Source organism: Sprattus sprattus (genome assembly GCF_963457725.1).
Source record: "Sprattus sprattus genome assembly, chromosome: 4".
In the NCBI taxonomy this organism is placed as follows: domain Eukaryota; kingdom Metazoa; phylum Chordata; class Actinopteri; order Clupeiformes; family Clupeidae; genus Sprattus; species Sprattus sprattus.
The window spans coordinates 39,879,138-39,906,982 of record NC_137923.1 but is presented as its reverse complement, the minus strand read 5'-3'; the positions used below and the strand labels follow the sequence as shown (position 1 = coordinate 39,906,982).

The 27,845-nt window shown below is 45.3% G+C and overlaps 1 protein-coding gene across 1 annotated transcript; it reads left to right on the top strand.

Annotated features, from left to right (window-relative positions):
* Window positions 1-68: 68 nt before the first annotated feature.
* Window positions 69-26,832, top strand: elp2 (elongator acetyltransferase complex subunit 2; the record flags this gene model as incomplete). Its single annotated transcript, XM_080836452.1, has 22 exons — window positions 69-200; window positions 571-649; window positions 739-809; window positions 1,130-1,274; window positions 2,412-2,489; window positions 3,150-3,214; window positions 3,337-3,403; window positions 5,038-5,184; window positions 5,687-5,782; window positions 6,117-6,217; window positions 11,287-11,418; window positions 14,092-14,241; window positions 15,680-15,871; window positions 15,996-16,065; window positions 16,258-16,356; window positions 17,659-17,716; window positions 18,676-18,748; window positions 20,008-20,200; window positions 21,467-21,588; window positions 23,172-23,311; window positions 24,074-24,190; window positions 25,870-26,832. 22 exons carry the CDS (start codon window positions 69-71, stop codon window positions 26,099-26,101), a joined length of 2,559 nt encoding a protein of 852 aa, XP_080692578.1. The 3' UTR covers window positions 26,102-26,832.
* Between the last annotated feature and the right edge of the window lie 1,013 nt (window positions 26,833-27,845).

Here is a 27,845-nt window from a genome sequence, read left to right as displayed (position 1 = left end):
CGGAACTCTAGAAGTCTAGCATCGTTTCCGGCATACAGCACTTCTGTTACACAAGAGATATATCCAAGATGGCGCCGCCCGTCATACAAACATGCCATGTCGCATGTTGTCCAAATCGTAGTCCTAATGTTGTATCTTGGAGTAAAAGAGGCCTGATTGCCTTCGGGACATGCCATTCAGTGGCCCTGTATGATCCTCTGGCAAGTAGTCCCTTAGTTTGTCTAATTGTTTTTTAATCTTGTAATATCTGACTTTTACGCCGGCTCGTTCTGTAAGATGGCGTCCTACGTCAAACTGTCAAGTTAATATCTAAGTAAAAACCTTGATAGATAGATTTACTGTAGGCCTACATTATTCTATAGCCCAGCTGTTAGAAACCTTTTCTCTTTACTAGATTCTTGGCTCTTGCTTACTGCTAGGCTGTGGGGTAAATAGTTGGCTAACCTGTTCGCATGAGCTGAAGTATAACTTAGGTATCATGACGTGAATGGATGGTAGAATCAAGGAGCGTTGTCATAGAAAATGATCTGCCATTCATTCTGTCCTTAATCACGCTTATGGTTTTATCAGGAGCGAACTGCAGTTGCCATTCTGAACGGACACACTTCTCGGGTGAATGCTGTCCAGTGGGTGCACAGAGAGGACTGTGGTGAGTTACCATGTCAGGTCATGTATGCTTCGCTCCGAACCCGCACTGACCCTAACTTCTTTCAACGTAATGATAATATTCCACTGCAGGTCCCGAAACAGAGTTGGTGTCAGGAGGCTCAGATAATAGCGTGATCGTGTGGACGAATGTGGACGGGCAGGTGCGTACTATACAGGATAACACAGATACATTTAAGTGATACAAAAAAGTTATGGAGAGATGAAATTAATGTTATCTGACATGATCATTTAGTATATGCATCACTAGAGATGAGGTTTGGGCCTAAACCCACAATCATTGTACAATAGGCAAATGAATTTGAGTTATGCTGCCTTTGTAGAATACTTTCTTTAAAAACTATTTCTTATCTAAAATCTAGTCAGTTTGAGCTATGAATAAATCAATGAATCAACCATTACTGCAGTGGATGATGGCTAGGCTAAGGTTCTTGGTTCCTTGTGTATATCTGCCTGTGTATAGTACCCATCCTCAGAAAAATGTATTGGACACACTGGTCCAGTTTGTGCTGTGGATGCTGTACCCCTGGATACCTCCCAGTTGCTCATCGTCTCTACAGCTTCAGACTCCACAGTGAAGCTATGGCTTCGAGGTGATGGTGGTAAAGGTAAGCTCCAATCCACAGGGACCAGAGCATTACAAAAACAAAACATCCTCAGAGAAATTACATGATATGTGGGGTATCTAATGTTATGTCTGCGAATCAAAGAACGGCTAAGTATCTGACCAATGCGTATTGTGGCGACAGTAGATAGGAAGAAAGACATGGCCGTGCTGTAAAGTTGTACATTTTGTTCAGTAAGGTTTTATTTTTGCTCACAATCAGACAAGAACAACCAGGGGAAGAACCAACAATGAGGAGAACTTGAGTTGAGAGGAACAGCCTACATAACGGCTATGTTAAATTTACTGACTAGCCTGACACCTACTGGATAGTTTTGGTATTAGTAATGTAAATGCCTGAGTTCTTGCCATTGATAGTTTTGTCTGCGGTGAGTGTGACGTTCATATGGTGTCATGTTTGATGTATTATCTGTCACCTGATTACATATTTATTATTTTGTTTCATGTTTTGAGATTAATAAAAACAGACGTATGTGTGGTTTGGGCCGACATGTTTTATTCTCTATGGATCATTACTTGCACGGAATTACTTGTGTGTAATGCTACCTTCACAAAGACATAAAGCTACGTTTTTAATGTATGAGCACTACATTTCCCCACACTTCATAGTGAACAGACATTCAAGACAGCAGACTGCTTTTTAGACTGCCATTTTGAAATATTGCGATTATGCTGGAAACACTGTCTTTTTAATTGCTGAAACAGGGGGAGGAAGTGAGTGATTTTGCATGACAGTTTTGGGAAAACCGAGAGACGTCCTCAGGGTTGGTCCTCTGATCTGTGCAGACAGACACATGTGCCGTTGTGTTCATCCTTCCCCTGGGTGTCTGGGAACAAAGCAACAACCCTTGACAGATGTCATCATCAGTTCACGTTTGAAATGCACAGTAAATTCGCCAGTTTCGACAAGCAATTAAGATGGGGGGGGGGGGGGGGGGGGTGGTACAGGGACCAGTTCATTGTTTGTCAGAGCAACTCCTTATTAATTGTCAGATATAGTTTGACTTAATTGTGCCTTAGACTAATTCCTGTGTGTGTCTGTGTTTGTGTGTGTTTGTGTGTGTGTGTGTGTGTGTGTGTGTGTGTGTGTGTGTTTGTGTGATGTTCTCCTCTTCCTAAGTGGAATGCCTGCAGACGCTATCTTTCGGGAGTGGCTTCATGATGGATGTCTCCTTGGCACTGTTGCCAGGCAGCGGAGGTAAGCCGTGGACGACTACATGCTATATTTCTTTCTCTCCCTCCCTCCCGCTCTCTCTCTCTCCCTCCCTTTCTCTCTCTTTCTCCCTCTCTCTCCCTCCATTTCTCTCTCTCTCCCTCCCTGATCACCTCATCAATCTGCATTGCCACTGCTTGCCTCTCTGTAAACGACAGAACGTCATGTTGGAGAAACATCTGCTCCCCACCTTAGTGTGTTACTGTGTGACTCCGAACGTGCCCTTAGTGTCTGCTCTCTGAGTGATGCACTGGGATCACATCTGGCAGCAGCATTTCATTCCAGTCTTGCATAAGAGGACCTTTTCGAATAGGATCATGTACCAAACCTAATATGTTATTCATGTACCAATCTGAAGATGAGGCATAGACTGGCAAATGTGATATATATTTATACTATTTAAACAAAGTATATGGCATGCAATATACAGCACATGCCTTTTTTATACCTTGTAGTTAGGTAGTAGGTGTGGTGGTAGCAGAATAAGTTAAAATTGTGGTAGTAGTAAAGGTAAGATGGTAACAAAGAATGTAATTACCCAAAGGAAAGCTTGACCGGCGTTGGGGGGTTATTGGATTTGGAACAGATAATAATAATGAAGACAAGAAAAATGTCAGAATGAGGAACTGAGGTTTTTGATTGCAGTACCCATTCTGGCCTGCGGGGGAGACGACAGCAAGGTTCACATTTATATCCGGCATAATGAACAGGTAAGAGGACCTTATTAACCGTGATGGTGTATGCACTGTAAGCTTGGTGAGTGCGGTGTCAGGTGAGTGCGGTGTCATTTTTAAGTGCTTAAATACTGCTTGTTGTTGTTTTTGCTGAGCAGTTCCAGAGAGTGTTGTCTCTGCAAGGTCACGAGGACTGGATCCGCGGCGTGGAGTGGGCAGCCAGAGGTAGGGCCTGTGTGTGTGTGTGTGTGTGTGTGTCTGTCTGTCTGTCTGTCTGTCTGTCTGTCTGTCTGTCTGTTTTTAGTAGGATAATATTTGACATGTTCATGTACAGTAGATAGACAGCTCTCTGCACATCCCCATAGTGGGACGGCAGTGAAGGTATGAGACTGCAGTGAAGACAGACCCTCTTCCCAGATGGTCATTGCTTCAAGGTCAGTTTAATCCCACAAGTCTGATGAAACGACATGAAGAGCATTAAAACAGGTTTTCTGTAGTACAGGGTACCAAACCACAAACTGGAAGAAACTGAAGAATATGTGCTAAATGCGTAGTCCTCTCAGTGAACCCGCTGGTATAAACGTTAATTTTTTTTTAAACCCTTTCCAGGGTTCAAGCCAACACATTTTATTCTTTTGTGCGATTACTTACTCATAGTGTAACCAAATTATGCTGAAATCGTGAGAACGTTTTTGATGTCATGACACGTCAGAGAAACATCGTGCAAGATTATGCTTCCGCCTCTTTAAATGAACGTCACGTCGTTCCATCAGACTACTATTATTAAACTCGCCCCTCTGCGAATCTGCGTACTGTTAAAGAATTCGAGCAGAAGTCTAGTCCCGACTCGCATCCAATAATAATAACACAATTAAAATGAAAAGGGGTCGCGAACTTTAAGTATAAAAAAAAAGGCACAGCCACCCACCCACCCATCGGTGCTGTGTCTTTGAGTTTGACTGGAGCCTCCCTCCATAATGCATGAAACAGGCTCAGGCTGACAGCCATGAGGAGCCAAGAGGAGCCACAAGCCTCTCTGGCCCGCTGAAATATTGAAGCAGGAGGGGAGAGCGGCGTTTTTAGTGTGTGTCACCCGCTCTTCCCACTCTCCAGCAGCTGAGACTGTCCCGAGGGAGTGTGTGTGCGTCTGTCTGTGTGTGTGTGTGTGTGTGTCTGTGTGTGTGTGTGTGTGTCTGTGTGTGTCTGTCTGTCTTCTCTCTGTCTCTGTCTCTTTTGTGGCTTCTCTCCCCCTATAATTCTGCCTCTACCTCTTCTTTTCCCCTCTCAGGGTGAAGCTTTGGTTTGGGTTTTGTTTGACGTGTTCTGTAACTTATTATTTTCTGACGCTAGAATATTTGCTTTTAATTAAGGAAATGAAGCGGCAGCAGTTTTGGTCGAAAACTAGCAATCTATCTACTGAAAAGATATGCATAAACCTTACAAATACCAACAGCAGCACAAATGGCACTAATAAAATGCTAACTCATGTCTTTTAGGGGTATAGGTAGAGATGTGAGAGTGTGGGGTTTTTATTTATTTATTCATTTTTTACATTTTCATGGGGTGGACCTTGGAAGCCTAACCTAGGAAGCTATTTCAAACAACAGGTTTGTGTATCTGTCCTTCACCTGACCCCATGCCATGAAAATAAATATGAAGATGTTACTAGCAATGGTTGCTTACAAAAACATGCTTCAGAAGTAGCAAATTGTTGCATAGTGTCTCTTTTTAAGTTCAGTTAAATTCTTCAGTTTTGCACTCACTCTCTTCTTTACACCCTCCCTTCCTTCTCCCTCTCTCTCCCTGATTCTTACGTCGTTCTCTCTCTCTCTCTCTCTCTCTCTCTTTGATATATGCAGATGGGGAGCTCCTGTTGGCCAGCTGTGCTCAGGACTGCATGATCCGTCTGTGGAAGCTCTTTGCCAAGGCCCCACCCGAGGAGCACATCGGCCCGGGTGAACCTGCCCTCCGGCTGAAGGAGAACGTCTTTGAAGTGGCACAGAACGGTACTGGAGAGAACAGAAAAACAAAAAGAAATCCTTCTCTGTCAAATTTCTATCAGTTATAAGTCCATTTTGACTGTCAAGTCGAAGGTAAAATGTGCAAAAAATGCTAATGCGGCTAGCGAACAAACCTCTGCCTTCCTCCCTCCCATTCTCTGCTCTGTCTGACCCTGTCACTAGTGTTCTCATTTTTGATTGACATGATGATGGTCCTTCACTGATACTGAACTTGTGATTAGTGAGACAGGGGAATATCTCTGAAATTCTGCCCAGGCTGCTCACTGAGATACGGCTTACAGAAGCCCTTGGGGACCCTAAGTCCAAGATATTCTTTTAAGCTCATAAAAAAAAAAAAAAAGAACTGCATTTAAAAAAAATCAAATCTCTTCTTAGATTCCATAACACTGAATGTCTGTGTGGTTTTAATGATGTTTATTTTTTAATTTTTTTTGAGCTGGTTTGTGTGTTTTCAGCTCTGATATTTATTAATTCTCTTTAATCACAGGCACTTCCTCAGTCTTTGCCATGTCTCTGGAGACCGTGCTGGCTGGCCATGAGAACTGGGTGTATGGTGTTCACTGGCATCCATCATACATCAAAGGTAAGGCTCTTTACTCTCACATCAGTGGGTTTTAGATTAGCATTGTTGTGTGGTTGGTGTCTCTTTGTAGATTCTTCGCTTTAAGGTTATGTGGTGTCCTATTTTCCAGACATTTTCACATGACTCAAAAATAAAAACCTTGGACAAAATAACTATCGTTTTGAAAATGTTTATGTAAAGCACTTTGAATTACTTTTGTGTATGGAATGTGCTCCACAAATAAACCTGGTTCATATTGCCCACTGATGGCTTATGACAGAGTTCAAACCAGCTGTCCAATTTTTGCTCTGCCTTTAGAAACACCTGAAGTGTGTCTCTTTGTCTCCCCCTGCAGATGGGAAAGTGCAACAGCCACTGAGCCTGCTCTCAGCCTCCATGGACAAGACCATGATCCTTTGGGGCCCAGAGGAGGACTCGGGGGTGTGGGTAGAGCAGGTGAGACTGGCCTCACTACAGTTCTAGTATTGACTTTAAAGCAGATGGTCGTGACTGTGTATTATTGTACCGCTACACTGTTCCTTAAGAAAGGGTTTTCAGAGGGAGCATCAGTAAAGGACAGAAGCTCTGGAATTGCACTTGGACTGATTTGGCATGACTGTGAATAAAGTGTGGAGAATCAAATTCAGATTAGGGCCAAATTGCTGATTTAGATTTTTTACTTTGTGGGAGTATGCTCTCTGTCAGTTTCAGTAAAAGTCAGTGATCACTGCTGACTTAAACAGTGAGGGTAAAGGAAGGACAAAGCATTGGGTAACGGCCCGCTGGGTACACCACCCTGGCCCTCTCGTCCTCCAGACCACCTCTGCACTTTCTCTATCACCATAGTAATGTAGCATCAGCCTGAGTGCCCGCGGAACCCTCGCCAGCTTCTCCGCTAGATTCCCCAATTTCTCGACCATTTAGGCATAAGAACATCTGTCACACTCTCCACCCCCACCTCATACACACACACACACTCTCTCTCTCGCTCTCTCGCTCACACACACACACACACACACACGCACACACACACACGCACACACACACACACACTGCCCTTCTCTCATTTTCTCACTGAAACTCAAATGGAGTGTGGAATTTTGTTTTGCTTTATTCCCATCTGCCACTGTGTATGTTGAGCCACAGACAGGCAAATTCCTAATGAAACGGGTGAAGGTGTTTGTACCTGAGGTTACCCCATCCCTCTCCCTCTCCCCACCCCCCCTTTGCCTAGTGTCAACCTCAAAGGCCCCGCCGCCTCTCACCTGCTGACGATAAGCCCTTTTCCCCCTCCTCTTCTTCTTTTTCACTGGCACAGTGACAGGAGATAACAGGCCTGGCTTCAACAGCTGATCAATAGGAGTGTCTTCCTTTTGATCTTTTCTGCATACAAGCGCCACTATTTTTTTTCTTCTAGTTTTTGCATTGCTTCCCCCCCTTTCACCCTGCCAACAGAAGGGGGTTCCTGTTTCTGAGTGGCACCTAGTTGCTAACCAGGCCTGTGCCGCAGTAGTTGGCTGACTTGCATGCTGCTTCTTTTGATGGAGGGGTGGGGGTTCCACTAATGCTGTGTTTCATGTCACGAGCTCCAAAAGGAGAAAGATGTAGAATCAGTTGTGGGCCCTTTTTTGTAGTTCAGGTGGATAAGGTGTGTGAGAGTGTGTGTGTGTGAGAGCGTGAGAGTGTGTGTGTGTGTGTGTGTGTGTGTTTTGTTTTTTCTTTCCGTCTTTACACACAACCTCCGTGAGTCTCCACGGGAGTAGTCCTCTCTCTCTGACACTAGGCCCTGCCTACAAAGTCAAAGTCAAAGTGTCAAAGTGTGTTTATTATTGCATATACCAAATTGCTTCAGCACAGCAAAATTCTTACGACTTGGCAAGCATCATTCATCTACGCAGTAGACATCATACATATAACATATACCAAAAAGTTACATAAAACTCTATAACACTATGACAATAAAACATATAAAATATAACCTTAACATACAACAATAAGAACAACATATCGCTCTATAACATATAACATATAACATTAACATTCAGCAATGAAGAGTACAGTAGAAGGGCTAGCAGCAGTTTCAGTGTGAATTGAGGCATGTTAAGAATAAGTTAAAAAGTTTTTAAATTTGTGCAAATATATCTAGGAAGTGAATTGTATGAGTGGGGGGAGCAGGGAGTAGGTGGAGGTGGCCACTGTTTTGTGGGTCAGTGTTTCTGATTCAAAAGCCTTACAGCCAGGGGGAAAAAGCTGTTTGTGAGTCTGGTAGTCCGTGTTCGGATGCTTGGAAGGAAGCTTGTGTCTGTTCTCACACACACGGACCCACATATCCACCCTTAATTACGTATATCCACTGCCTAACCGATGAGTGGACAGCTGAAGGAAGAGGGAGATCTGAACCACACGAAAGAGTATTATGGAACTTGACTGCACGCTCTGTTTGAGGCGTCTCGAAGCCAAGGGGTGGTGCATGGTAAAGGATCAAATACGTTCCTTAGAAACTACCGTTTGTCATGTCAGATTTGTAAAAATCGTACCCTTATCGGCAGACATGTAGTAAATGCCCTTGGCTCATATGTAAAGACAACTGTATAGAAAGCCCAGTGGAGATCCCCATCCCCACAGCCAGTGACTAAGACAAGACCGAACCGCAAATGACCAACATCTCTGTTGGCTAATTATCACAATTTAACAAGGAGCCCTTTCTCCACGATGATTAGTGTAATTGGTCAAATTTGCCGCAAAGCTGGCTAGCAGTGGGGTGGCCCGGCACACCGCTGTGTTAAACACGTCCCGCTAACGAGCCCCGCTGTCATTTAAAAGCTGCGTGGGCGCCGCATGGGCCGTCAGGGTGCTGGGGGGCGGGGGTGTTGGACAAAGGGTGGCCTGACCCGAAGGAGTCTACCCTCCTGCCTGCCACCAGCTCATGGTTGATGGTCCTGGAGCTAAATGCTCAGGTACTAATTATGCCATAAAGAGGGTATATCAGCTAGAGACTGGTACTTTGCCAAAATGAGAAGTGACTGTCTACCTGGAGCTTTATGCTTTCCTCTATGATGGCAGTAGTTGGCGATAGAAAAAAAAAAGATTTAGTGTAATCCCTGATGACCTTTCCGTTCCTTTCTGATATCTGAGAAATTAATTCATGAAAAAGTGATCAGATGTACATGTTCTTGCTAAAGAAAGGAATGAAACGGTACAGCAAATGATTTTGTGACTGCAACGTCGCTCTAGTCAGGTTTCAGTATGCTCAGACGAACACGAGCATATTGGTTTTCAGGATGCCTTTTTGGTATGAGAGAACTCAATTGTTTTTTTCTTCGACTGCCAGTTGTTCCCCCGTCACGCACAGTCTGGCCTCGAAGATCACACCTCATTCTTCGCTTGTCTCCCGACATCGCTTAGCGTCGTAAAAAATATGTCTGCCATCCCCTTCCTCCCTGAGCTCCTCCACATTGAACAGGTAGACACATTTCCCACAACAGATCCATATTGCTGTTTTTATTTATTTCTCTGATTAGTTTAGTTTCTCTCTCTCTTCTCTAAGCCTTTTTATAAACATGACTGATTATGTAGTTACGACTGTGAGAGTTTGGAGCGCGATTTACTATCACCATTGTGGACAGGAATTCAAAATCAATCTGCTTTATGTTGCGTCACTCTCTCTCGGACTAGGTGGAAGAGCTGGGGACCATTTGAAGCCATAGGCAGGCTTTATTGTGTGGTCATTAGTTCCGCCTTATCGACGCTTTTAGGATAGGGGATGGGGGAACGAAGCTTTGAAGGGCATCCTCAGCATGCATTCACACAGCAAGACAAACAGCTACGAGATCAGCAGTCGGAGCTGTGGCCGTTGAAAACCCATTACGAGGTTATTAAACAAATGTGTGCTTTCTCCCAAAGTGGCCAATTGGCTTGAGTCTGCTCAGGGTTTCAATTCAGTGGTTTTCTATCAACACCAAGGTCATTGGCTTGATTACCTGAGTCTACAAGTTCAGTGTGAAGGCTTGCCTTTGCGGTCCTTCATGGAATGTTTAATAGATCTTCACTTAAGGACCGAACCCAAACATGGCAGTGTGAAGACATGTAACTGTTTCAAACACATACCCAGCTGTCTCATACAAGGCTGGAGATTTTTTGATGGATCTTTTACTGGGAAGGGCCATTTTCCTTCGAGGCAAGGTCTGTGGGTTTTTCAATCACTATTTTGTCATGAGTGCAAAACCCAGGGTCCTGAAGTGTATGAGCAAACTGCCATTATTCACATCTACTCTGCCTGAAGCCTAAGCTTTACTGCTGACAGGTCAAGGGTAGCAATCTCAAATGGCTCGTGTCAGACTACAGGGAACCAGGGCAAGTCCCACTGTGTGGTAGGGCAATTAACAATGGGATTGTTACGCAGAAATGGTATTACTTACAGGGTGATCATTAAGCAAGGTTTAAATCAGTTTTAATGGTTCTTACGTGGCAGGTTTTTACGTTGGTAATTGCTTACTGGCAGGTTTCTTTGAGTGTTTTGATTCTTTTTGGTGTAGGCCTGTTTCAAATCTCATGGAGACATTCCATTAAAATGGATTTTGTGCTATTGCACTGCCTACGGTAATGTAATGATGCTGGTTTTAAAATGCAAATCCCACATTTTTAATCTTAGCAGTTTTAATGATGTATGGGGTCCTTATGCGTTTCTTTGGGTCTCCCGTGCTTGTTTCTCAACAAATGATCTCTTGTGGTGTTTTTCCGCACATATATGCCATAAATATGAATCTAAACATGAACTCCAACAGATTAGCCTAGCTCACGCTTCCCTTCGCCGTGCGCTAATGATTGCTAGTGTGCCCCTCAGTCTCAACGAATCAGGTTGTTGTTGTTTTTTTTAAGTCCGTCGTTCGACTCCAGACTTGTTTGGTACCAATCCAGTGCTGTGTTCTCGAGCCCCACCGCTGCCCTTATTTGTTTAATTTGACACAGAGCGCTGCTGCAGTTTTGCCTTCTTTGGGGCGCATTAGTGCGAGCCAGAGTGCAATTTATGCCTCCCTAACAGCCTCCACTTTGCATAATTTCTGCTTTGGCTTGTCTCCCTGATTTATTTTGCGTCTCCTCTGCTCTTTATGGTGCGTGTTTAATAATAGATGGTTAGATGGAGAACAGACGCGCCCGTCGCCTCTGATTTCCAGGATTCACGGTGGCCATTAATTAGATCACTTTCTCTCTCTCCCCCTCTCTCGTGTCTCTTTGTCTCTCTCTCCTCCTGCCTTTATTTCTCTCTCTACCTCCCTCCATCTCCCTGCTCTCTTTTATCTTCATCGTTATTGTAAGGCAGAACTTTACAGATCCCTGAGACTATTTTAGAGCAGCGTTTCTCTCTTTCTCTCTGTGTATCGAGTCTGTTTTAATGGTCGTGACTCTGGCTGTGCTGTGTTATTTGTATGCCCTAATTGCCTGCTCTATATCTCTCACACTCCCTCACTTTCTCTTTCTTTCTGTCTTTCTCTCTCTCTCTCTCTCTCTCTCTCTCTGACACCCAGGTGCGGGTCGGTGAGGTTGGGGGGAATACCCTGGGTTTCTATGGCTGCCAGATGAGTCCGGACGGGTCCATGATCCTGGCACACGCCTTTCATGGAGCGCTCCACCTGTGGCACCGGAATCAGAACCAGGAGGTGAGACACACACAAGCACACACACACACACACACAAGCACACACACACACACACTCACACACTCACACCAGATCTTTCACTCTAGCAGGAATTGCGTTGGCCATTAAATGTATGGTTATGTGTGTGCACAGTTAGTGTGACGCAAATGCCTGTGTGTCTCTGTGTGTCTCTGTGTGTGTCTGTGTGTGTCTGTGTGTGTCTGTGTGTGTCTGTGTGCCACATGATTATGTATACATTTTTATGCCCTATGTTTCTGTTTGAGTAACTCATCTGTCCTGTTTCTCCCTAATTGTGCACGTATGTGTGTGGGTGTCCGTGGACATGTAATGGTATGATTAAGTGCTCTCTGTAAGACTGTTTGGTGTTTTGCCACCAACTGTTGTTTGAGCCTGCTGTTCATATCCTTTGTGCCTGTGTGTGTATCTGTATGTATACAGATCTGGAAAAAATTAAGAGGCCACTTCAAAAGGATCAGTTTCACTGGTTTTACTATTTATTGGTACGTGTTGTTTTGTTTGATTCTATAAACTACTGACAACATTTCTACCAATTTTCAAATAAAAATATTTTCGTTTAGAGCATTCATTTGCAAAAAAATGACAACTGGTCAAAATAACAAAAAAGATGCAGTGTTTTCAGATCTCGAATAATGCAAAGAAAACAAGTTCATATTCATTTTAAAACAACACAATTCTAAGGTTTTAACTTAGAAAAAGGACGTTTTAGGAAAAGTTCAGAAATCAATATTTTGTGGAATAACCTTGATTTCCGAATCACAGCTTTCATGCGTCTTGGCATGCTCTCCACTAGTCTTTCACATTGCCATTGGGTGTGTTTATGCCAAATTCAAGCAGCTCGGCTTTGTTTGATGGCTTGTGACCATCCATCTTCCTCTTGATCACATTCCAGAGGTTTTCAATGGCATTCAGGTCTGGAGATTGGGCTGGCCATGACAGTGTCCTGATCTGCTGGTCCTTCATCCACACCTTCACTGACCTGGCTGTGTGGCCAAATTTAACAGTAGGGGCGAAACACTGTGGTTGGTAAGCCTCTCCAGGTCGCCATCTACCATTACACGACCAGGTGTTGGGGAAAGCTACAAATTGGACTCATCAGAGAAGATGACTTTACTCCAGTTCTCTATTTTTTCCAGAGCTGTACATGCCGCGGCGTGTGTGCTGGTCATGCGCCTGGACATTACGCTTGCCTGCTCTGAGGTAGGGCTGGGCGATATGACGATATATATCGTGAGGACGATAGAAACGTGTCTATCGTGACCTTTCTCCTCTATCGTTTCTATCGTGATAAACTTATTTTTTCACTATTACAGCTAATATACATTTTAATATAATTTCACATCCTAATATAACATTTTGCTTTTCTTATTATGCAAACTCTAAGTTTATACAACTGTAAAAAAAGAATATTAAGATACATTTTAGAGAACGTGGTTTTGCTTTGCATCATACGCTTGCGACATGATTGACGGTGAGAGCCCGCGAAATTTAATTCTGGTTTAAAAAACAAAGTGAATAATGGACGCGCTGCAGGAAGGTGTAACTGTTACCACAGCCGCTGTTATACAATTGGGCATCGACACCCATTGCTAATGACAGCGTCATTACTTTATTGCAGCAGTGAAAATCAAGACATTACAGACGTGCAAATGCTGGGGTGGCCCATTCAAATCAACGGAACTTTTTTGAACATTTTGGAGAGCCGTATAATACGAGTATAATACAAGTGTAGCCATTTATTAGCAGAATCTGTTCCATTTTTCTCAATGATGGTCAAATAGTTGTAGTTTAAGATGCACTATTTCGTTAGTTTAGATTTCTTTTCAGTATTTCAAAAGTGAAGGAGCTGTGGGAGCACAAGAACAGTGAGCATCTAGCAGCGATTATCATAGACATAGCATATGTGTATATGTCTTTGGCGTTTATAGCTTAACTATCTAGATTCTAAGTAGCATGGAGGGTTTTTTTGGTACTCCACGTAGATCATAAACCCTTGAAGATAAAAATGAAATTGGTTGGGAAATGTAAACGCTAATATGCTTTTTATCCAGATAAAACGCAGCTCCATCGTTTACTTGCGTTTGTTTACAGGACCATCTTCACTGTTGCACCAACGGGCTGAAGCGGTCAATGGGGCGTATGTGTAATGGCCAACTTCTTAATTTTCTTATTTTTATACGTGGCCATATAAGAAAATGTTTTTCTCATCATTATTGCTATAGCATATGAACAAACATTGAAAAGAAAGTTTTTTAATTAAATTAAACTTGATTTATCTTCTGAAAGTAGGCCTACATTAAAGAACCACTAAAAGTCACAAGCACTGGACTAAATGTCATGCACTTTGTTTTAATCTTACTATTTAAAGATTCAATGGAAACGTTCAGTACAATCTGCGTAATTGTGGTACAGGTCGTGATGGATCACACTTTTAAGTACACCCCTATCCAGTAAAGCAAGAGGGCATATCGTGATATATATCGCTATCGTGATATAAAATAATCCATATCGTGATATATGTTTTTTTCCATATCGCCCAGCCCTACTCTGAGGGTGTGTGGTTGTTTGTGCATGTTGGTGGTTCGCCTGGTCATCATCGTGTGTGTGTCTGTGTGTGTCTGTGTGTGTCTGTGTGTGTTTGTGTGTGTCCAACAGGCTGAGTGGAGCCCAGCCGTTGTTATCTCCGGCCACTTTAACGCGGTGCAGGACCTCAGCTGGGACCCAGAGGGGGAGTTTGTGCTGAGCGTGGGCTCGGACCAGACCACTCGGCTCTTCACGCCCTGGAAGAGGAAGGGCTGCACCCAGGTAGACCCCCATGATCTCTGTCCTCTGTTTCCATTTTTTTTTTTTACATGCTTAGGTTGTTGCATTTATATTGAAACGGAATCTCAGGCAAATGTAACCGTGTGCATTTAGCAGATGTTGTGAAGGAGTTCACTGAAATTAAGTCATCAGTTATCCTCGCAAGCTGTTATGTTGGCAGAGTGGCTTCTTCTCTCTACAGGTTGTCAGGTTACCATTAAGAAATGCGCTTAGAGTCCATGACTTTGTCATAAGCTGAGTCTGAGATTTAGTACTCCACTAAACCAAATGGACACTTGATTAGTCTTGTCTTCTTATTTACACACCAGGACGCATGGAACTATGTGAGACACCAATACAGTAAACAGCAACTTAGTATAAATTATGTACAGATAATGCAAATCATAATGATTGTATTGGAAATCTAATTAAAAGAAGTTCTGCTTCCTTGATCTGGGCTGCTCTAACAACGGAGCTCTTAATAGCATTGACACTGTCGAGCCATCAGCACATCGCTCATGACGCGGATATATTTCCCCCTGACATTCTTGTTCTTCTCAACTCCTGTCTCTGATTTAATGATCACACGGGGCACCCAGGAGTCCGTAACCCTGTACGGAAGAAGCGATCCTCCTCATGGGCTAATATTATTCTTTCATGCTGCACAGTGCATCACCCGGGTTGACGGAGACGAGGCGAGTCGCTTCACAGGCTTTTTACTTCTCATTTTACAACGCCGGCTCAAGTGGGCACGCATTTTTAGCAGCCTCCCCTTAAAGATGTGGAGCAGGAGAGGGTTGGGTTGGGAGGTGGTAGTGTAGTTAGGGCTGTCACTTTGAACGATTGTTCATTTCCTTAAGGCTTCGTTTTCGTCCCAGGAAGATGTATAATAAGCAAACACTCATTTGGTTGGATCAGAGCACATTTGTCATGAGTAAAACACTTAGTGCATCATCAGCAGTTCAGTCGGAACAAATAGTTGAAATAATTGGACAGAGAGTCTTCTGTATTTAGTGCGGGGGAAAAGTACGCTTCTCAGCATCTTAGTGGGCAGAATCGATAGCTAATATATTCAAGTGTCGTTTGCAATGCTGCGGTACAGGAAAGTTGCCATAAACCAGTTTGAGCTTTAGCTGGCGCTTACTATTCATTTCAGTACAATCTCTCTGTTATTCTCCTTCTGTTTCCCTCTCTCTCTCTCCCTCTCTCTCCACCCCCCAATCTCTGCACCTTATTCCACTCCATCTCTCCTGTCAATCTATCTCTCTCATAATCTCTATCTCAATCTCTATCTTTCTCTCACTCTGTCTTTTGCATCGGTCCCTCTTTCTCACTCACATACACTCTCTCTCTCTCTCTCTCTCTCTCTCTCTCTTTGTCGCTCTTGTTCCATTTCCCTCACTTTCTCACCCCTCCACTGATCCCTCCATTTTCTTCACAGCCCACATGGCATGAGATCTGCCGCCCCCAGATCCACGGCTACGACATGCAGTGTCTGGCCATGGTGGGCCGCTTCCAGTTCGTCTCGGGCGCCGACGAGAAGGTGCTGCGCGTCTTCCGCGCCCCCCGGAACTTCGTGGAGAACTTCGCCAACATCTCCGCCAGCCCTTTGGAGCTGCTTCTAGCCTCCAACGTGAGTTACGAAAACAGGACATTCACATATCGCAAACATGCAGACAGTCTGGTTAGCAGGCATCTAGTGGATGCAAAACTTCTGTCATCAGTTATTGCTCACTGAGCTCATTGTGTGTGCTCAGGACACTGTGGATCTACCAGAGGGGGCAAGCACACCTGCGCTGGGCCTGTCAAACAAAGCTGTGTTTCAAGGTGAGTACTTGCGCAGTTGTTTTATTCTTTTCTTTTTTTAAGTCCAGCAATCTGGTCTTCTGTGTCTAAAATTGACTTTTCACCGAGACATGATAAATAATATACTAAATTATATTCCTCTTCCTCTTAAGTGCACTGAAAAATGCTGTGCTGCTTAACTGAAAATGAGTTCTGTTTTGTTCACGTCGATAGGTGACCTGATATCCCAGACTGGCAAGGAGGGGGATGGCAATTACAGCAGTGTCTCTGACCAATACAAGGAGTCTCACTTCCAACCTCTCACTCTCAAGGGTAAATAGACCCTAGGGAAACCACACACACACACACACACACACACACACACACACACACACACACTGATACCCCATTTTTATGACAAGTAGCTATTAGTGGTTGGCTGCAGTGACTGAGCTGTACAACCGTAAAATGAATCAGATATACAGGTGGCAAGGGTTATTAGAGGACTGTAGACTACGAGCAGTTAGAGAAAGAGAGGCGGTGGGTGGGGGGGTGGTGGAACTGATAAGTGGCAGGGGCAGTAGGGGTGGGGGTGGAGAGTGAAGAAGGGGTCTGTGTGGCTTTTGAGCCCCTGGCAAGCTCCTTAATCTGAAATCATAATTAGAGCGACGGCTTATATAATTTTGGAAAAAAAAGTTGCAATATTGATGAGCGGCGGCTCCAGGGAGGGAGCAGTGAGGCGAACACGGGAGCCTCTGACAGAATAAAGCGCCTCCTTGGTCTCTCTTGTTTTCAATTGTTAGCTCTTGTTCCCTCTTATCTCGCTCTGTCCATCTCTCTCTCTGTCTTTCTTTCTTTTTCTCTCTCTCACTCTGTCTGTCTCTCTCTTTTTTTCTTCTTCTTTCTTTCTTTCTTTCTCTCTCTTTCTCTTTAGTTCTTCTTTTTTTCTCTGTCTCTCTTTTTTCCCTCTCTGTCATGGAGGTGAGACTGGGACACAATTAGAGTGAAAGTCTGGAGAATTTGGCAACAAATGAAATTGGGGAGCTTGAAGTAAAGGGGAGGGGAGGTGTCTGTGAGTGTGGAAGGTGGTGGTGGTGGTGGGGGGTGGTTGGGTGCATTGAGTTTGGCTGCGAGGCAGCAGGGGCCATTTCAGGACTTGGGCAGATGAGCCAGTCCCCCTATTGCATAAGCGTCTGAGTGAAGAGATGTCGGAAACCCAATGGGTTCTCCCTGCCGGCCGGCAATCAGCGAGACAGCTCGGCTTAATCAGGTTTGCCGCAACCTATTTCTGAGCTAGCAGATGCTGGAATTGAGATAAAGGCCACATTTTTTTTTTTTTTGGTGGGAGGCTGAATGGGTTTTTTAAGAGAAAATTGGATGAGGGATTTCTACGGATGCAGAACCCTGGGTAGGGTACGGGGCTGCCTGGTGAGTTAGACCAAGGAGAATGTCTAGGGAGGCCGGCGACACATGTAGATTTATATTGCTTTTCTTTATTTCTTTGTTTGTCTGCCTGGCTTCAGCTGGTCTGACTTTATTTCACCATCCACCAGTTGCTCTCAGCCTGTTGATTTGTGCTTTTGGGTTTTTGTGTATTTATTTCTGTTTGTTTTGTTTGCTGGTTTGTATGCGCAGCGCCACCGCCAGAGGACCACCTTCTCCAGAACACTCTTTGGCCAGAGGTCCAGAAACTGTAAGTCACTTTCTCCCCGCCACTCCCTCCCACTACCACACAACCCCAACTCTCTCCAACATGAGCCACAGAGCTGCCTTCAGCCCCCCCCCCCCCCCCTCCCTGCTGTTTGTTCATTGAGCAGGTGAATAATGCGGTGTCAAGGCGTCGAGTGCTTGTTTCACCGAGTGCCACGTCCTTCACAAAAAGCCTGACATATTATCCTGACATTTACTCAGAAGTGCAGCCATTGTGTTGTTGATGGTTGCTGGCAGTGACACACGCAATGCAATAGTACGCAAATCAATCTCAAGTAGGGCCCAGTTTTATATAATTTATTTGTTTATTTTTTTTTTTGTTAAAGCCTTACATCAGCCTCACACATTGGCATATAACCATGTGCTTCAATGAAGGCAATTTCAGCTCAGTCCAAAATGGCTGCCATTGTAAACTCTTACAAATGACTTCTTCATACTTTTTGATGTGTTCTTCACTGTTCACATGCATCAAGTTCAAAGCCCAGGGCCCAATCAGAAGCTCTCGTCATTAGTCAGAGAGAGCTTTGAGCTCTCCGTTGCTCTCAGATGGTGTGTTTATGTTTATCTCCTTCAGTGCTCTAAGCACTCACTTAATGGCTAATGATGAGCAGTCACTCTAAGGCCTGCCTGAGAGTCATACTTGTGTGTGTGTGTGTGTGTGTGTGTGTGTGTGTGTGTGTGTGTGTGTGTGTGTGTGTGTGTGTGTGTGTGTGTGTGTGTGTGTGTGTGTGTGTGTGTGTGTGTGTGTGTGTGTGTGTGTGTGTGTGTGTGTGTTTGGGGTTGGAAGCAGCTGCACAGCAAGTGAAGTGTCATTGATTTGATTGATCTGATTGATGGCTCGTTTGCATCATGGCTCCCCCAAACAAGGGCCAAGTCCATCCTTTAGCTCGGTGGAACCGCACTGAGAGTGTCTGATCACCCTCCCCTTTCTCTTCCTCGCAGGTACGGCCACGGCTTTGAGCTCTTCTGTCTGGCGTCGGACGCGGCAAGGACGCTTGTGGCCTCCGCCTGCAAGGTACGTGCCTGACAACAACAGGCCGCCGACAGATGCACCGCCATGCAGCTGACATCCAGTCAGACGACTAAACAAACTCGAGACACCTGCGTTCACACTGATATTCTCTTACACACACACACACACACACACAAACACACTCCTTCTCTCCCTTCTCTCTCTCACACACACACACACACACACACACACACAAACAAACACACTCTGTCTGTCCTTTCTCTCTCTCTCTCACACACACACACACACACACACACACACACACACACACACACTTACCACCAGACAAACACACTGAAATTCCACCATGCTAGCAGATGCTGGTGTAATTAATTCATCTTGGTGGCTGGTGGTGGTGAGGCCACTGTCAGCGGTCCCACCGGAGCACCCGTCTCACAGGCCAGCGCAGAGTGTTTCATTAGCCACCGAGCAGCCATGCTCCCAAAGGTCAACCAGGCAACAAGTGACACCATCTACCTACACATCTCTCTTCACCTCTCCCTTCCTCTACTCCCCTTCCCTCTCGCTTTCTTTTCTCCCTGTCTTTAATTGGGTGTTATGCAGTAAGCTGAGAGCGATGGGGCAGTGCCCTGGCTGGCTGTCATGTTCTGGAGGAAGGGAAAACAAGAAGAAAAAATATGGTATTATTGAGAAAGGCAGTGTCCCCATATTGAGCTCATTCAGCACATGGCTGTGGATGGCTGTACACCACAGGGCAGAGGAGAAAAGATCAGGTCAGACCTGCTGGGCCTCCCAAGCCTGGCGTTAGCACCGACTGAAGCGCCATTAGGGGCTGGGGGGGTGTGGGGGGATGGGTGTTCATCCGGGGATCCAGTGACCCAGCCCAAGGGAGAACCAGGGTGGTGGGTGTGGGCTACATTGTGGATGGCCAGCTGTGTCTGTGTGGTCAGGGAACTACATTAAAGATGGAAAGAGTACGTTCAAAAGGTTTTTTGTGAGTTGAATTTACAGTAACAGGGTTTTGGACATTTTTGGAAATGCTTTCAAATGTTTGTTTGGTTATGTTTGTGTTGTGTATTTAGTGTAATTTCCAATTGCAATCTGTACTTGCAGATGCAGATTTCATCTGAAATGTCCTCATTTTAAATGTAGCCCTCTAACATTATACTGGGGAATATGTGTGCCTACTTTGTTTGAAATTTATGTTTTCTTATTCATTCCTTCTTACTCAGTTTCTGTCTTTCTCCAACCACTTTCTTCTCCTTCATCGCTTTTCTTCTTCTCTCTTCTCTCTCTCACAGGCGACTAAGGCAGAGCACGCATCCATTCTGCTCTGGAGCGCCTCCTCCTGGCGACAGCTGCAATCTCTGCCGTGCCACAGCCTCACAGTCACGCAGATGGCCTTCTCCCCCGACTCCCGCCTCCTGCTCGCCGTCTCACGTGACCGCACCTGGTCGCTATGGAAACGCCAGGATCCCGCCCCCGACAGCACAGGTAGAGACACAGCCCTTATAACCCTCAGCATCGCCCCTGAGAAGTGGAAGGCAAACGAACATTTCTTTTTGTTCTGAAAATTCCATCCCTTCAGATGGTTAATACGGTGTTATTGGTCTGGGGACTTAAGTCATGATAGGGAAGTGAAACATTTTTTGACACTAAGTAACTGGAGGGTCTGCACATCTCTCTTTTTTATCTCTTTCTCTCACTCAGCCCCCTCCGTCTATGTATTGCTCTCTCTCTCTCTCCCCTTCCTATCCCTCCTTCTTACCATCTCTCTCTCTTCTTCTCTTCCCTCTCTCTCTCTATTTTTTTCCTTCTCTCTCTGCTGGAAGATGGGATCTGCAGTCTGTTCTAGTTCAGGCCTACATTACTCACAGCCCCTCGAATACAGGGTTAGGAGGAGGAGGTGTGTGTGTGTGTGTGTGTGTGTGTGTGTGGTGTGTAGAGCAGTGTCAGTGCCCATCAGACAGCCCCCCCCTCCTCACTAAACGCTGTCTGGTCGCGTCAGCCACCGAGAAATCTCTATCCAACAGATGAGCCCTGGCCTCCAGTGCGAGTTTTGTGTCTCTTAACACTCTCTTTCTCTCTTTTACTTTCTCGCTCTCTTCTGCTAATGAGTTCCGACTTGGCAAACCAATGGCTTCCCAGCTGTCTGCCCGGGTCCTCTTGTATGAGGTTCCCATTGGCTGGCTCCCTCTTGTATGAGGCTCCCATTGGCTAACTCCCTCTTTCTCTTAGGTGCAGGCTGAGTGTGATGGCGCCTCTTGACACGGCCGGCTGGAGATATGACATTAGAACTGCTAACGACATGGCCCCGGCCCAGTGACATTTAACCACATCACTGTCTCTGAGAGGGGGAGGGAGGGAGGGAGGGAGAGAGAGAGAGAGAGGGAAGAAAATGAGGTACAGGGAGAGATGGACAGTGAGTTGCATGGAAAAAGGGACACTGATGGCCACTAGGGAGTGAGTATGTGTGATGGGTGTGTGATAAGAGCAGAAGTTAGCCCAATAAAGAAACAAACAGCCTCACAAGGCCAACGCTATGTTAGGCTAACGCTATGTTAGGCTAACGCTATGTTAGGCTAACTATAGGTAAAGCTAATCTTATGTTTATATGCCATGAACTGTACTGTGTACTGTGCTCTGAAAAAGGCTATCCTCTTGTGTTGTGTGAGCTTTCGGTGACATGGAGCTGTTTGTTATAAAGCACCTCTCACCCTTTAGCTCAAATATGGTTTGTTTGTTTCTCATTGTTCACAGAGCCACTATTCTCTCTCTACGCAAACACCAGCAAGAATACAGCGGTACACACACGCATCATCTGGTCCTGTGACTGGAGCTTTGACAACAAGTACTTTGTCACATCAAGTCGGGACAAAAAGGTATGGCACCCTGCTAGCTAGATGAAAACACAACCCAATGTGAAGGTAGAGCTGTTTCCCTGTTACCCTGTGCAACGTTAAGTTAACAGGTCAGTATAAATATGTAATAAAGAGTTTGTGTGTGTGTATATTTGTTTGTGTGTGTGTGTGTGTGTGTGTGTGTGTGTGTGTGTGTGTGTGTGTGTGTGTGTGTGTGTGTGTGTGTGTGTGTGTGTGTGAAAGCACAGAAGTACCTTACCTTTTATTGGTAACCTAACTGTTACCAAAACATTGTTTTTGAAATAAGAGGCCTGACTTCTATGTTCACAGCAACTTGAAAAAAGGAAAATATTAAGCCATGGTTTAACTGTCCTTGTTTATCTGAAATGTGCACTTTTTCATTTTATTTTGTACCGCCCTGTTTGGCAATGTTGTTTTTCAATCAAATAAAACATTGCATAAAGCAAGCCAATCCACTATTCCATGTTGATAAGAGCATTGAAATAAAATAAAAATGATGGAAAAAAATAATTGAAGGGACATTTAGAATAGATACAAATTTGCGATTAATCGCAAATCATTTTGTGTTAACTATGACAAAAATGCAATTAATCGTGATTAAATATTTGAATCGTTTGACAGCATTAATATATATATATATATTACACACACACACACACATATACACATACTGTACACATAGTATACCTATATATGTATATAAGTACTATAGTATATAGCTAAATGTATATAGACATTTATACATGTGCAGAAGATGCAATGTGATTTTTGACCAAGTACATTAGTGCAACTGTTTTGGGGTGTTCAGTAGAGGAACAACTGTAGGGAAAAAGTTATTCCTTAGCCTACTGGTACGAGGAGGCATCTGTATCGCCTCCCTGAGGGTAGTTTTATGAGCAGTCCATGAATGGGGTGTGAGGTGTTCTTGATGATGCTCTGTGCCTTCTGCAAACATCGTTTGCGATGGATCTCTGGCACGCCTGGGAGCTGGGTGCCAGTGATGTATTGGGCTGCCTTCACCACCCGCTGAAGGACCTTTCTATCAGCAACAAAGCAGTTCCCATACCATGCTGTGAGGCAGCTGGGTCCATATGTTCTCAATAGAAGCTCACCGAGATCTTTGATGACAACTAAGCTTTCTTTAGTGTTCTCAGAAAGTGAAAACGCTTGATGAGCAGATACTTTGGTAGGCCAAGAGAGATTCTCCGAGACGTGGACCCCCAGGTGTTTCCACCTCTGACACATGGATGTAGATAAGGATGGGAGATGTAGTCTACCATGAGCTGTTCCGTTTTCTTGGTACTTAAATCCAGTTGATTCCTTTTGCACCAGGTCACCAAGCAGTCAACCATGTGTTATCATTATTACACTCTAAACTAAACCAGGCTGATAACAGATTATTTTTTTCAGCTGCAGAAAACGTACTTTTAGGCTTCCGGCCCTGTTAGAGGGATATAGTAACAAAATCATGTGAAAAATCAGTGCTTTGTTTTAATGTGCACGTGTATTTTGCTGCAAGATATTGTGTGTGGACAGGTAATTCTTAAGTGTGTGTATTTACAAATGTGTGTTTGCGTTGACAGGTAATAGTGTGGGGTCACGCCGCCTCAGGTGATGTTGTGGGCCAGGGCTCTGACCCCATCAGGCCCTGCTCATCCGTGCTGGACGTGGGCGACTCGGCCACAGCTGTGGCCTTCTGCCCCTTCCCTTGCCCCGACAACAGGTACGAAACAACCCCCTCACCCCCGGCACAAGCACTCTTCCATATAACATACTCCTCCCTGACCTCTGGTTGAACCTTACCTCACACCTCACGCTTTACATGCACACCGTCTCCCTTCAAAGGATTCCAGAGTGTTCTATTGAGTCTTCATTATGCACGCCTCGTAATGAAGACATGTCACAGTGTTGAAAGCGCAGGATTTGGATATGAATAGAACCGGACATAAAGGCTGGTCATCCAAGTTCAAAACTTTGCCGCGGAACCTCAAACGCTTATTGCTTTGGAGATCAGTCAGCCCATGGACACGTTTCATGCCTGTAATTTATTCAGCAGTCTTGAAAGGATTGAAAATGTGAACAAAAAGCATCTTCGGCAGCTCAGTGTGGTTAGTTTGCAGACTGTAAAATGGAACGCTGCTTTGTTGGGGATTTGAAATCCATTCTATCCTCCCTCCAATTCTATGTTTCTATAAACGAAGAGTTCTTAGCATTTTCCTTTAGACTCCCCCTGTCTCTGAGAGTTTAATACTGTGACCTTACATTTGGTTCCGTTGACGGGCCAGTCAAAACATCCTCTGCCCCTTCCTCCAGCTCTGCAGTCTAGGTCCCAGCACTGCTGCAGTACAGGTGACATGAGGAAATCTATAAGCCAGGGGAAATCTATAAGTCAGTTTCTCTGACTTGCTGTGTGTGTGTGTGTGTGTGTGTGTGTGTGTGTGTGTGTGTGTGTGTGTGTGTGACCCTACCTGACCTGACCCTGCAGCTACCTCCTGGCAGTGGGGTTGGAGAGTGGTCAAATCCTGCTCTATAAGTGGAGGCGGGGAGCGGACGAGATACCCACAGACGGAGACTGGAGCAAGGGAGGAGACACAGACGCCTCGTATCCTTTTATCTCTACTAAACCAATAGCCATGGATGCTGACATGCCATTAAGTTAGTAAGTGAGTGTGTGTGTTGTGTGCGTGCGTGTACATGCACGCTGGCATATGTGTGTGTTTCAGTGAATAAAAGAGCTGTACCTCATGTTTGACTCGTGCACAGTTGGCTGTCAATGTTGTGTAGAAACCATCAACTACCACACAAAAAACACCACATCTGGGCATGTCTTTGATGTTTTGGCAATCATGACTCACCAAAGCGAGTGCTCAGAATTGTTGCATGTTATTAAGTCTTGCTGTTTGGTATTCTTTCACCGAGCAAGGATCCTAGTTATGTTCACAATAATGTGAAACAATATCTCAATGTGAAACTCCGAGGAGTCTCATTGTAATTTAAGATGAACCGTGTCAATTGATGATAGCTGTGCTAATGGAAGTTCTAGCTTGTGATATGCAAGGACAGCCAAGTGCAGGGGAAGGGTGCCTGCCCTTGCTACCCTCAAATGTCTCATAACGTGAGTGTGTGTGTGTGTGTGTGTGTTTGTGTGTGTTTTAAATAAGCTCCCATAATGCATTTTTTCCCTAGCCCACAAGATAATATATATGCATTTTCCCAGGTGAACAGCAGATCCACCTCTGTTGATACTATTATTAGAACTTCAGGGTGAAAACGGCCTCAGCAGCACCCTGAAGCCCCCCAGCCCTCCTCAGTAGAGGGTTCTGGATGCTTGGGAAGCTTGGCGGCCAGCCAAACCAGCTCAGACTTGCAGCAAGAGTAGTGAGGCAGTAGCAAAGCAATAAAAAGAAAAAAAATCCATTGAAATTCAGTAAGATCATTTGGCAGGCTTCGTCATGGATATTGATCCACGCCAGGCTGGAGAGGGGGGTGTTCAGCTTGCGGTGCATTCTTTTCTACACCAGCACCGTCTGCCCTCTGTACCACCATCACCCACCCCCCTCACACACACACACAAACCCGACGTACGGTCTATAATGCCGCTTACACTTCACCGCATTGTTTGTCACTGCTGACATTAATAAGCCCAAATCACAGCCAGCCATCGATCCGCCTGTCAAAAGGCTTCACCTCACACACACACACACACACACACACACACACCCACACACACCCCTCCCCAAGAATGACCCCGGCTGTGTCTCAACAGCGAACTGTTCCAGGATCCAAGGAGAACGAGTGTGTGCGAGACTGTGTTTGTTTTGTCTTGCATTACACATTACACATTTATTTGAGAGGCTGAGTGTGTGTGTGCGTCTTTGTGTGAACCTGTGTGTGTGTGTTTGTGTGTGTGTGTGTGGGAGCGGGAAAAGGAAAGGAAATTGTCGGAAAGAGAGGGTGTGTGGGGTGGGGGGAGGACGGACCAGACAGGCAGGCAAGCAGACAGACAGACAGACAGACAGAGAGGCAAGTGTAAGGTGATGGTGTGCATTACAGAAAAGGCTTTCTGTCAGAGTGCCAGACAGACAGACAGACAGACAGACAGGCAGAGGAGAGGGATGGCTAGTGAGCCATTGAGCGAGGGCTTGACTGTGTGTGTGTGTGTGTGTGTGTGTGTGTGTATGTGTGTTAGAGAGAGTGAATGACGGGAATACAGAAAGGCAGAACGTGCTCCTGTCTCTTGCTCGCCCTTGGGGTTTTTCCTTGACTGTGTCTCCCTTGCAGCCAGAGTCACACGCTGCTGGTGAAGCGTCTGCGCTGGAGGCCCAGGGCTGGGTGGGCAGGCCAGGCGGGGCATCAGCAGGCCCAGGTAGGGCAGGGGGGTCCTGAGGAGGAGGCGGAGGAGGCCTCCGTCGCCGCCTGTGTGCAGCTGGCCAGTGCAGGAGACGACCACGCTGTCAAAATCTTTAGTGTTAACCGACAGGCTCTGGAACAGCAGGTTATGAGCAGTGGCTGAGATGTGAGCGCACACATGCACACACATATACTGTATCTCCCATGTCTTTCTCCCTCTATCTCTGTCCATCTCTCTCTTTCTCACACACACACACACACACACGCGTGCACACACACACACACACACACACACATATCTCCCTGTCTTTCTCCCTCTATCTCTGTCCATCTCTCTCTTTCTCACACACACACACACACACGCGTGCGCTCGCCCGCACACACACACACACACACACACACACACACACACACACACACACACACACACACATATATCTCCCTGTCTTTCTCCCTCTGTCTCTGTCCATCTCTCTTTCTCACACACACACACACACACACACACACACTCACACTGAGGTGACGTTGTGGGCCAGGGCTCTGACCCCATCAGGCCCTGCTCTTCCGTGCTGGACGTGGGCGACTTGGCCACAGCAGTGGCCTTCTGCCCCTTCCCCTGCCCCGACAACAGGTACGAAACAACCCCCTCACAGACGGGCCTGTCTTTTCCCACTCACCAATGGAACATTGCTCCCCTGTTAAAGCATGCTGCTGTTTGGGACCTTTGGGTGCTTACCAAGTAAAACCTTTTGCTGGAAATCAAATTTGACTCATAAATCTGCCATCTCCTATACCTGCAATAGAGAAGTGGAGCTACAGAAAGGAGAATTATAGCACTGCATCATATAGGGCCCCGGGCTGAATGGCATATATATATATATATATATACACACACACACACAAACACAATTGTACTCTCTGTATATGTAAAATGTTTTTTGTATATAAAGCTCTTGTCAGGAGTGTTGTTTTAATACTGTAATAAATGGCGTTTTCTATTCCGTTTGGCTCCCTTCAGTTATGGAACAGGAGCAGGTGTGTTTGTTGTTTTGAATGAATGGGGTGGGTGTGGGTGTGGGTGTGTGAGTGTGTTAATTATGTCTTGGGAGCTGGTGGGCGTATGACGCAAAAGGAAAGTGTGGACATGGTGCACCAGAGAGAATAGCCCTATACATGTCTATGAGAATAGCCGGGTGACTGCGGAGGAACATTCCGGAAGTGGAATAGTGTGTTAGTTGCAGGTTTGAGCGGCTGAGGTGTGAGCTGCCGACGAGACCCCGCTGAGGTGATGAATGGGAGGCCGTTAGTCTGAGCCCTGCATGGAGTCGCTCAGCAGCTGAATGCAGTACATTGGGGGCCAACAGTCTCTCTCGCTCTCTCTCCCGCTCTGTCTCTCTTTCTCTCTCGCTCTGTCTCTCTCTCTCTCTCTGTGCATTTCATTCTATGTGAAGGTCGAATGCTTGTGAACTCAATTACATTTCTCTGTACTCTGATCAGTCAACCACAGCCACTGAGCACAAGGTGTGTTGGAATGGTATGGTAATGGCGGTATACAAGGTGTAGCAGGTCATATCCAATGGCCTTAAAGTGCTTAGCGTAGGTCGAGTGTCCCTTTAAAATGTTGTGTGTTTCGCTCTGAAGTTTTACTTCTATGGAGAAAAGTTAGATACAAGGACTTTCAGTGTTTACCCATCAGACAGTGAATACCAGGCAAGGTGTGCAATGTTCCTTGTATTGGCTAAACACACACACACACACACACATATTCACTTGTAGACAAACTAGCATGAACATGTTGCTGTCAGAACCTTTTTATGAAGGCATATGAAATCTATTCTTATCCACGGCATATGCACTCGCCTCATCAATCATTCATGACACGCAGGGGTGCAACTGCCCAGTGCCAG